The sequence below is a fragment of the Triticum urartu genome, chromosome 5 (assembly GCF_003073215.2).
Source record: "Triticum urartu cultivar G1812 chromosome 5, Tu2.1, whole genome shotgun sequence".
NCBI classification, from domain to species: Eukaryota; Viridiplantae; Streptophyta; class Magnoliopsida; order Poales; family Poaceae; genus Triticum; species Triticum urartu.
The window spans coordinates 590,685,520-590,697,735 of NC_053026.1; the positions used below are offsets into that span (position 1 = coordinate 590,685,520).

Below are 12,216 nucleotides of genomic sequence, written 5' to 3' on the forward strand. Positions count from 1 at the left end.
CCAGACACCACGTGATGATCGGGTGTGATAAGCTCTACGTCATCTACAACGGGTGCAAGCCAGTTTTGCACACGCAGAATACTCAGGTTAAACTTGACGAGCCTAGCATATGCAGATATGGCCTCGGAACACTGAGACCGAAAGGTCGAGCGTGAATCATATAGTAGATATGATCAACATAGTGATGTTCACCATTGAAAACTACTCCATTTCACGTGATGATCGGTTATGGTTTAGTTGATTTGGATCACGTGATCACTTAGATGATTAGAGGGATGTCTATCTAAGTGGGAGTTCTTAGTAATATGATTAATTGAACTTAAATTTATCATGAACTTAGTCCCTGATAGTATCTTGCTTGTTTATGTTGATTGTAGATAGATGGCCCGGTGCTGTTGTTCCGTTGAATTTTAATGCGTTCCTTGAGAAAGCAAAGTTGAAAGATGATGGTAGCAATTACACGGACTGGGTCCGTAACTTGAGGATTATCCTCATTGCTGCACAGAAGAATTACGTCCTGGAAGCACCGCTGGGTGCCAGGACAACGTGAACACGTCTGGCAGAGCAAAGCTGATGACTACTCGATAGTTCAATGTGCCATGCTTTACGGCTTAGAGACGGGACTTCAACGACGTTTTGAACGTCATGGAGCATATGAGATGTTCCAGGAGTTGAAGTTAATATTTCCAAGCAGAATGCCCGGATTGAGAGATATGAAGTCTCCAATAAATTCTATAGCTGCAAGATGGAGGAGAATAGTTCTGTCAGTGAGCATATACTCAAGATGTCTGGGTATTGTAATCACTTGATTCAACTGGGAGTTAATCTTCCGGATGATAGCGTCATTGACAGAATTCTCCAATCACTTCCACCAAGCTACAAGAGCTTCGTGATGAACTATAATATGCAAGGGATGGATAAGACAATTCCCGAGCTCTTCGCAATGCTAAAGGCTGCGGAGGTAGAAATCAAGAAGGAGCATCAAGTGTTGATGGTCAACAAGACCACTAGTTTCAAGAAAAAGGGCAAAGGGAAGAAGAAGGGGAACTTCAAGAAGAACAGCAAGCAAGTTGCTGCTCAAGAGAAGAAACCCAAGTCTGGACCTAAGCCTGAAACTGAGTGCTTCTACTGCAAGCAGACTGGTCACTGGAGCGGAACTGCCCCAAGTATTTGGCGGATAGAAGGATGGCAAGGTGAACAAAGGTATATGTGATATACATGTTATTGATGTGTACCTTACTAATGCTCGCAGTAGCACCTGGGTATTTGATACTGGTTCTGTTGCTAATATTTGCAACTCGAAACAGGGACTACGGATTAAGCGAAGATGCTAAGGACGAGGTGACGATGCGCGTGGGAAATGGTTCCAAAGTCGATGTGATCGCGGTCGGCACGCTACCTCTACATCTACCTTCGGGATTAGTTTAGACCTAAATAATTGTTATTTGGTGCCAGCGTTGAGCATGAACATTATATCTGGATCTTGTTTGATGCGAGACGGTTATTCATTTAAATCAGAGAATAATGGTTGTTCTATTTATATGAGTAATATCTTTTATGGTCATGCACCCTTGAAGAGTGGTCTATTTTTGATGAATCTCGATAGTAGTGATACACATATTCATAACTGTTGAAGCCAAAAGATGCAGAGTTGATAATGATAGTGCAACTTATTTGTGGCACTGCCGTTTAGGTCATATCGGTGTAAAGCGCATGAAGAAACTCCATACTGATGGACTTTTGGAACCACTTGATTATGAATCACTTGGTACTTGAACCGTGCCTCATGGGCAAGATGACTAAAACGCCGTTCTCCGGTACTATAGAGAGCAACAGATTTGTTGGAAATCATACATACAGATGTATGTGGTCCGATGAATGTTGAGGCTCGTGGCGGATATCGTTATTTTCTCACCTTCACAGATGATTTAAGCAGATATGGGTATATCTACTTAATGAAACATAAGTCTGAAACATTTGAAAAGTTCAAAGAATTTCAGAATGAAGTTGAAAATCATCGTAACAAGAAAATAAAGTTTCTACGATCTGATCGTGGAGGAGAATATTTGAGTTACGAGTTTGGTCTACATTTGAAACAATGCGGAATAGTTTCGCAACTCACGCCACCCGGAACACCACAGCGTAATGGTGTGTCCGAACGTCGTAATCGTACTTTACTAGATATGGTGCGATCTATGATGTCTCTTACTGATTTACCGCTATCGTTTTGGGGTTATGCTTTAGAGACGGCTGCATTCACGTTAAATAGGGCACCATCAAAATCCGTTGAGACGACGCCTTATGAACTGGTTTGGCAAGAAACCAAAGTTGTCGTTTCTTAAAGTTTGGGGCTGCGATGCTTATGTGAAAAAGCTTCAACCTGATAAGCTCGAACCCAAATCGGAGAAATGTGTCTTCATAGGATACCCAAAGGAGACTGTGGTACACCTTCTATCACAGATCCGAAGGCAAGACATTCGTTGCTAAGAATGGATCCTTTCTAGAGAAGGAGTTTCTCTCGAAAGAAGTGAGTGGGAGGAAAGTAGAACTTGACGAGGTAACTGTACCTGCTCCCTTATTGGAAAGTAGTACATCACAGAAAACTGTTTCCTGTGACACCTACACCAATTAGTGAGGAAGCTAATGATGATGATCATGAAACTTCAGATCAAGATACTACTGAACCTCGTAGATCAACCAGAGTAAGATCCGCACCAGAGTGGTACGGTAATCCTGTTCTGGAAGTCATGCTACTAGATCATGATGAACCTACGAACTATGAAGAAGCGATGGTGAGCCCAGATTCCGCAAAATGGCTTGAAGCCATGAAATCTGAGATGGGATCCATGTATGAGAACAAAGTATGGACTTTGGTTGACTTGCCCGATGATCGGCAAGCAATTGAGAATAAATGGATCTTCAAGAAGAAGACTGACGCTGACGGTAATATTACTGTCTACAAAGCTCGACTTGTCGCAAAAGGTTTTCAACAAGTTCAAGGGATTGACTACGATGAGACCTTCTCACCCGTAGCGATGCTTAAGTCTGTCCGAATCATGTTAGCAATTGCCGCATTTTATGATTATGAAATTTGGCAGATGGATGTCAAAACTGCATTCCTGAATGGATTTCTGGAAGAAGAGTTGTATATGATGCAACCGGAAGGTTTTGTCGATCCAAAGGGAGCTAACAAAGTGTGCAAGCTCCAGCGATCCATTTATGGACTGGTGCAAGCCTCTCGGAGTTGGAATAAACGCTTTGATAGTGTGATCAAGGCATTTGGGTTTGTATTCAGACTTTCGGGAAGCTGTATTTACAAGAAAGTGAGTGGGAGCTCTGTAGCATTTCTGATATTATATGTGGATGACATATTACTGATCGGAAATGATATAGAATTTCTGGATAGCATAAAGGGATACTTGAATAAGAGTTTTTCAATGAAAGACCTCGGTGAAGCTGCTTACATATTAGGCATAGATCTATAGAGATAGATCAAGACGCTTAATTGGACTTTCACAAAGCACATACCTTGACAAGTTGAAGAAGTTCAAAATGGATCAAGCAAAGAAAGGGTTCTTGCCTGTGTTACAAGGTGTGAAGTTGAGTCAGACTCAATGCCCGACCACTGCAGAAGATAGAGAGAAAATGAAAGATGTTCCCTATGCTTCAGCCATAGGCTCTATCATGTATGCAATGTGTGTACCAGACCTGATGTGTGCCTTTCTATAAGTTTAGCAGGGAGGTACCAAAGTAATCCAGGAGTGGATCACTGGACAGCGGTCAAGAACATCCTGAAATACCTGAAAAGGACTAAGGATATGTTTCTCGTATATGGAGGTGACAAAGAGCTCATCGTAAAGGTTACGTTGATGCAAGCTTTGACACTGATCCGGACGATTCTAAATCGCAAACCGGATACGTGTTTACATTAAACGGTGGAGCTGTCAGTTGGTGCAGTTCTAAACAAAGCGTCGTAGCGGGATCTACATGTGAAGCGGAGTACATAGCTGCTTCGGAAGCAGCAAATGAAGGAGTCTGGATGAAGGAGTTCATATCCGATCTAGGTGTCATACCTAGTGCATCGGGTCCAATGAAAATCTTTTGTGACAATACTGGTGCAATTGCCTTGGCAAGGAATCCAGATTTCACAAGAGAACCAAGCACATCAAGAGACGTTTCAATTCCATCCGGGATCTAGTCCAGGTGGGAGACATAGAGATTTGCAAGAATACATACGGATCTGAATGTTGCAGACCCGTTGACTAAGCCTCTTCCACGAGCAAAACATGATCAGCACCAAGGCTCCATGGGTGTTAGAATCATTACAATATAATCTAGATTATTGACTCTAGTGCAAGTGGGAGACTGAAGGAAATATGCCCTAGACGCAATAATAGAGTTATTATTTATTTCCTTATATCATGATAAATGTTTATTATTCATGCTAGAATTGTATTAACCGGAAACATAATACATGTGTGAATACATAGACAAACAGAGTGTCACTAGTATGCCTCTACATGACTAGCTCGTTAATCAAAGATGGTTATGTTTCCTAACCATGAACAAGGAGTTGCTATTTGATTAACGAGATCACATCATTAGGTGAATGATCTGATTGACATGACCCATTCCATTAGCTTAGCACCCGATCGTTTAGTATGTTGCTATTGCTTTCTTCATGACTTATACATGTTCCTATGACTATGAGATTATGCAACTCCCGTTTGCCGGAGGAACACTTTGTGTGCTACCAAACGTCACAACGTAAATGGGTGATTATAAAGGTGCTCTACAGGTGTCCCCAAAGGTACATGTTGGGTTGGCGTATTTCGAGATTAGGATTTGTCACTCCGATTGTCGGAGATGTATCTTTGGGCCCTCTCGGTAATGCACATCACATAAGCCTTGCAAGCATGGCAACTAATGAGTTAGTTGCGAGATGATGTATTACGGAACGAGTAAAGAGACTTGCCGGTAACGAGATTGAACTAGGTATGGGATACCGACGATCGAATCTCGGGCAAGTAACATATCGATGACAAAGGGAACAACGTATGTTGTTATGCGGTCTGACCGGTAAAAGATCTTCGTAGAATATGTAGGATCCAATATGAGCATCCAGGTTCCGCTATTGGTTATTGACCGGAGACATGTCTCGGTCATGTCTACATTGTTCTCGAACCCGTAGGGTCCGCACGCTTAAGGTTTCGATGACAGTTATATTATGAGTTTATGAGTTTTGATGTACCGAAGTTAGTTCGGAGTCCCGGATGTGATCACGGACATGACGAGGAGTCTCGAAATGGTCGAGACATAAAGATTGATATATTGGACGGCTATATTCGGACACCGGAAGTGTTCCGGGTGATTTCAGAGAAAACCGGAGAGCCGGAGGGTTACCGGAACCCCCCCCCCCCACCCCCGGGAGAAGTAATGGGCCATATGGGCCTTAGTGGAGAGAGAGAGGGGCTGCCAGAGGTGGGCCACGCGCCTCCTCCCCCTGGTCCGAATTGGACTAGGAGAGGGGGGGGCGGCGCCCCCCTTTCCCTCTCCCTCCCCACTTCTTTCCCCCTCCTAGTAGGAGTCCTACTCCTACTAGGAGGAGGACTCCTCCTTGGCGCGCCTATAGGGCCGGCCGGCCTCCTCCCCTTGCTCCTTTATATACGGGGGCAGGGGGCACCCCTACACACACAAGTTGATCCACGTGATCATATTCTTAGCCGTGTGCGGTGCCCCCTTCCACCATAATCCTCGATAATATTGTAGCGGTGCTTAGGCGAAGCCCTGCGACGGTGGTACATCAAGATCACCACCACGCCGTCGTGCTGACGGAACTCTTCCCCGACACTTTGCTGGATCGGAGTCCGGGGATCGTCATCGAGCTGAACATGTGCTAGAACTCGGAGGTGCCGTAGTTTCAGTGCTTGATCGGTCGGGCCGTGGAGACGTACGACTACATCAACCAAACGCTTCCGTTGCGATCTACAAGGGTACGTAGATCACACTCTCCCCCTCTCGTTGCTATGCATCACCATGATCTTGCGTGTGCGTAGGATTTTTTGTAAATTACTACGTTCCCCAACAGCTTGGCCCTAGGCGCCCACTCCTCTCCATCGCCGTCGGCGTCGGTGGAGCAGTCCGGAGGAAGGGTTTTCCCCTTCTTGGACCCTTCGGCCTCCCCAGTTGGGGTGGCCTTCCTTTTCTTCCCTTCCCCCGCTGGAGGGGGAGGGGTCTCTTGTTCCTCCTCCTCGTCTTCGCGGGAGGAGTGCGTCTTGGATTCGTTGGATGATGAATCCGACACCTCCGAGCGTCGGGCACTCTTTCGAGTCCCTGTGGCCTTCTTCTTGACCTTCTTCTCCGGCACCACATAGGGTGCCGGAACCAGCAGCTTCGCCAAGCGAGCATGCGCTGGGCCTTCGGGCAAAGGAGCCGGACAGTTGATCTGTCCGGAGGTCACCTGCCAATCCTGTCAAAGGTAGGGGAGTTTAGATCCCGCATGGAGTCAAACTATGAAAAACTGATACCCTGTAAAAGGAAAAAACAGCTTACCGCGAGAGCGTGACGCTGCGCACTGAATCCGCGATCCTCAGTAGCGGATGCGGGAGCCTCGGCGCCCTTGAAAAGCACCTTCCAGGCATCTTCGTACGTCGTGTCGAAGAGCCTGCTCAGAGTTTGGTGCCGCGCCGGGTCGAACTCCCACAGGTTGAAAGCCCGTTGTTGGCACGGGAGGATCAAGCGGATGAGCATAACCTGTACTACGTTGACAAGTTTGAGCTTCTTGTCCACCAGGGTTTTGACGCATGTTTGGAGTCCGGTTAGCTCTCCTTTTTTACCCCACGGCCGGCCCGTCTCTTTCCAGGACGTGAGCCACGTTGGGGGTCCGGACCGGAACTCGGGGGGTGCGACCCATTCGGCGTCGCGCGGCTCGTTGATGTAAAACCACCCCGATTGCCATCCCTTCAGGGTCTCCACAAAGGAGCCCTCGAGCCAGAGGATGTTGGCCATCTTGCCCACCATGGCGCCTCCGCACTTCGCCTGGCTGCCGTGCACCAGCTTCGGCTTGACGTTGAAAGTCTTGAGCCAGAGCCCGAAATGGGGGCGGATGCGGAGGAAGGCCTCGCACACGACGATAAACGCCGAGATGTTGAGGACGAAGTTCGGGGCCAGATCGTGGAAATCCAGGCCGTAGTAGAACATGAGCCCTCGGACAAATGGGTGGAGAGGGAAGCCCAGTCCGCGGATGAAATGGGGGAGGAACACCACCCTCTCATGGGGCCTAGGGGTGGGGATGAGCTGCCCCTTTTCGGGGAGCCGGTACGTGATGTCGTTAGACAGGTATCCGGCCTTCCTCAGCTTTTTGATATGTCCCTCCGTGACGGAGGAGACCATCCACTTGCCTCCCGCTCCGGACATGGCTGGAGAAGGTTGAGGTTGGGAGTGCGGACTTGGGCGCTGGAGCTCGAGTGCGCAAGAATGGATAGGCGAAGGAGGAAGAAGGCCTAGGTGAAAAGGTGGATCTTTATCCCCTTATATGGGTGGACGCAACTACATGTCCCCACCAGCCTGATAAAACTCGCTTATCTCCAAGCGCCGTAATCGATGGCGCGGTTGGGTTACCCACGCCCGTATTGATGAGAATCCCGGAATAAGGGGAAACGATCTCTGCTTTAACAAGACGTGCCAAGGAAACTGCCTCGCATAACGCGCTGAGATGGGACAGTAAAACGGTTCGAATAAAAGCTTGGCCGTGGTGTGATGTCACACTACGGAATACGTTAGCAGATTAGATTTGTGTAAATATTATTCTCTCTATGGCAATATGTGGAAACTTATTTTTCAGAGCCGGACACTATCTTTGTGTTCAAAATCTTCTATGAAGTACTTGGAGGAGGAACCCGCCTTGCAATGCCGAAGACAATATGTGCGCCAGACTCGTCGTCATTGAAGCCTGGTTCAGGGGCTATTGAGGGAGTCCTGGATTAGGGGGTGTCCGGATGGCCGGACTATACCTTCAGCCGGACTCCTGGACTATGAAGATACAAGATTGAAGACTTCGTCCCGTGTCCGGAAGGGACTTTCCTTGGCGTGGAAGGCAAGCTTGGCGATACGGATATGCAGATCTCCTACCATTGTAACCGACTCTATGTAACCCTAACCCTACCCGGTGTCTATATAAACCGGAGGGTTTTAGTCCGTAGGACAACATACACATCAACAATCATACCATAGGCTAGCTTCTAGGGTTTAGCCTCCTCAATCTCGTGGTAGATCTACTCTTGTACTACCCATATCATCAATATTAATCAAGCAGGACGTAGGGTTTTACCTCCATCGAGAGGGCCCGAACCTGGGTAAAACTTCGTGTCCCTTGTCTCCTGTTACCATCCGGCCTAGACGCACAGTTCGGGACCCCCTACCCGAGATCCGCCGGTTTTGACACCGACATATTCTTGCAAAAAAGTAAAGATATGGTGTTTGATAACATAGTAGGTCGAGCAAAGTGTAGAGGGAGCAATGAAGCACCATGGTGTCGGTTATGAGCATCTTGCTAATGTGTGAGTACAATACAGTATTCATGTGTGGACTGACGAAGCGTAACCCTAAATACCCCTAGTGCCTATATAAGCCAGAGGGTTTAGTCCGTAGAGGGACATTCATACATTCATCATCATACCTCTAGGGTTTAGACCACAACTCACGATCTCGTGGTAGATCACCTCTGTACTTTGATACTCTCATAATATAAGCAAGAGTAGGACATAGAGTTTTACCTCCATAGAGAGGGCCCGAACCTGGGTAAACGATTGTGTGCTCTTCCTCTTGCTACCCATCTATCCGAACTAACAGCTCGGCCCCCCTACCTGAGATCTTCCGGTTTTGACACTGATATTGATGCCTCAGACTAACATAATCCTCTATAATCTATCCCTCTGGTGATTACCATAACCACCATCATGACACTTCGATTTCACATTCACTAAGTTTTCAAGATCTGAAACATCTACCATGTAAATGAGCTAATTGAAGTGGCAACATCGCAGACCCAGCAACTTTTGTGCTGGAACATGAAGACTGAAGAAGAGCACTTGGGAGGAGCGTTCCTATAAAACCCTCGGTTACAATATTGCACTAAATCATCATTGCCACTAGCAACTGTGAGCATAATAGCATCTAGTGTCAGTATCAGCAACTGAATTAATTAGCTACTGACTAGACGAATGGGCGAATTAGGCAAGCTAATTCTTCAGAAAGCCTCCAAATCAAGATCAAACTCAAACTCATCCTTGCCGTTTGATTCTCCGGAGAGCCAGAGCTGCTTCCTGATCACAAAGCAGTTCCCTGTCATCTGGAGTTGCAGCATTGAGCGCTACCGGTCTGTAGCTTGCTCCACAGGCAGATCATGTGCTGCGGGGACTGGTAATGCGCGGTGTAGTAGAATGCGGACTGGTAGGAACTTGAAGTCGCACGAGTGCTCCACCGGCTTGCGAGTCCTGCTGAACTTGTGAACCCTCATGCCCATGCTCACATCGTCAGGCTTGCTATCTACTCTCTCCACTAGGACCAAAATGCACTTGGTTAGGGTCTGCCCTGAAGTTGCTTTGTCTTTAGCTTTTGATGATTGTAATGATCTTGTGATTGAGTAATACAAGTTTTCACCCGCAAAAAAAAAAGATTATGCATGACGGGAACAATGGAGTATACACCGAACATTTCCTTAAATGGTTTTTTTTGCATTACAATGTACACAAAGATGTTACCTCGAATCCAGAATTATTTTCATTAAGAGAACCCACACCTGCTCATCTAAGTTCCACATTCAAGCTGTCGAGATAATGGATTCTCAAAAAAAAAACTCTAGAGGTAAGGATATACTTCCTCCGTCCCATAATATAAAAATGTTTTTGACACTAGTGTAGTGTTAAAAACGTTCTTATATTTTGGGACACAGGGAGTAACTTTATCGGTAAGAGAAAATCTACCATGGCATGGAACTGTTTTGATAAATAAAATGAAAAAAAAAGGTCACCGAACAATGCTGCTTCCATTCTCTTTTTTTTTTCTTTGAAGGAAGCCCAAGCAGGATCCTGGATATACCGAACGCTCCGTAGAGTTCGTACTCCACTCTTCCCCATCCAAACCCTCGCCTCCGCCGCACACTACCGCCGGCGGCGGCGCTGATGGACGAGCTCCTAGAGGATCCGGTTTCCCGCCTTTTGCCGGAGCTCGTCGAGGAGGTGTTTTTCCGCATTCCGCCAGACGAGCCCGCCTTCCTCGTCCGTGCCTCCGCCGTCTGCAAGCCCTGGCGCCGCATCCTCGCCGGTTTGGGCTTTCGCCGCCGCTACCGCAAGTTCCACGGAACACCTCCCGTCCTGGGGCTCTTCCAACACGGCGACTGCCTACTTCGAAAGGGATCCCGCTTCGTTCCCACCTCCGCCCTCTTCCTTGCCCAGCCCGACGACCGTCCCGATTGGTTTGCAATGGACTGCCGCCATGGGCGCGCCCTCTTTGCTCACATCCGGAACACCTCTGTCCTCATGGTCTTGGACCCTGTGACGGGCCACCAGCGCCGCGTGCCCTCGACACCCAAGTACCTGCTCAGCTTCAGTGCGGCGGTGCTCTGCGCCGCACAAGGCTGCGACCACCACGGTTGCCAAGGAGGGCATTTCCGTCTGGCCGTCGTGACCACCGATCAGCGGCAAGGCGTCACATCGGGCTGGCTGTACTCGTCGGAGACTCGCGTGTGGAGCGAGCTCACCTCCGTTCACCACCCCAATGCCAGGTATACCAGTAACTTTGGTGCGCCCAGCGTCCTTTTGGGCGATGCACTCTACTTCAACATTGGTGGCATCGTGGAGTGCCAACTTGGCACACTCCGCTTGTCAATGTTCGAGAAGCCGATCAATCGCGGTGGGCGTCTCATGACGGTGGAAGAGGGCAGGCTGGGATTCGCTGCCGTGGTTGATGTCACAAATCTAACCCTATGGTCGTGGGAGACCGGACCCGTGGGAGCCATTGGATGGGCAAAACTCAGGGTAATTGATCTCAAGACGCTGCTCCCAACATGTGATTTTGGGCTTAGGAGGTGGGCAAATGCATTGGTGGTCAGTGGCGTCGCGGAGGGCACCCAAGTCATTTTTGTGAGAGCACGTGTTGGTTCTTATATGGTTCATCTCAAGTCAGGGCGAGTCAAGCCGGTGTGTGCTTCTTCTGACATAAAAATATTTCCCTACGTGAGCTTCTACATCCCAGGTACTATTATTTATGTGCATATACATAATGCTGTACAATTCCTTGTTACAATGTTTCATTGGCACTTAGCAACATGGAATGAAAATATGTTTCTTAGCAAGTAAACTTTAGACATGACGACATGCATCTGTGCTCAAGAAAGAGAGATGTTCCTCTGGATTACAGGAACATATATGTTCTCTTAAACGTCTGGATTTACCGTGTGTGTGTGTGTGTGTGTGTGTGTGTGTGAGCCTTGTCGGTCCTTGTGATCGGTGAGTAAGCAAAATGTACATTCAGTTGAGCCTGGTTCGTCAATCAATTGATTTGATGTTGTGATTTTCTTGCATTTATGCAGCAATGGAAGCAGCTTGTTTTGGCAAGGGGCAGTGAGCTGGTGTTTCACGTCTTTCTCAAGCTCAAGTTAATGGAGCAAGCTCTTGTGGATTAGTCGGGAGGTGATAGTAGTAGCGGTGATGTTAGATATGGCACAAATTCAGCTCTGGAGCTGTGTAGGGACTTTGTTTAGGAAGCTTTTGTTCTGTAGTAACTTTGTTTAGATATTTTAAGAAAGTTTTTGTACTGCTGGTCTTACTATTGTTGTATGGAACTTCGTTTGGGAAGATGTTGCTGTTGTGCTTGCAAATTGTAAGAACTTTGTTGAAGAAGTTGCTGCTGCCGTGCTTGCAATACTTTTCAGTCACTCTGTTCTTGAGAATGGTGACAACAAGCTACATACTTGTCAGGATAACCAGATTTGCAGGTGGAATCGACAATACATACACTACACAGGAGCAGCAGCTATTATCTTCTATTCTCTTTTTCTAGAAGAAAGGCTTAACCCGAGCTCGAGATAGGGCTCGAGCCTAGCCCCACTTTGAATTTCCGCTGAACGGAAGGTGCGGTTTCTGAATGCACAAAACAATGGACTGGTATAAGAACAGCCGATGTACAAGTGGGATGAACACGCCGTCAGTTCCTAGA

At 47.3% G+C, this 12,216-nt stretch overlaps 1 protein-coding gene across 1 annotated transcript; it reads left to right on the plus strand.

The window, feature by feature from the left end:
• The first annotated feature begins 10,082 nt into the window (after positions 1–10,082).
• On the plus strand, positions 10,083–11,847 carry LOC125506183. The gene is made up of 2 exons (XM_048671047.1): positions 10,083–11,253; positions 11,591–11,847. The coding sequence occupies exons 1-2, from the start codon at positions 10,182–10,184 to the stop codon at positions 11,623–11,625; spliced, it is 1,107 nt and encodes a 368-aa protein (XP_048527004.1). The 5' UTR covers positions 10,083–10,181; the 3' UTR covers positions 11,626–11,847.
• Positions 11,848–12,216: the final 369 nt, after the last annotated feature.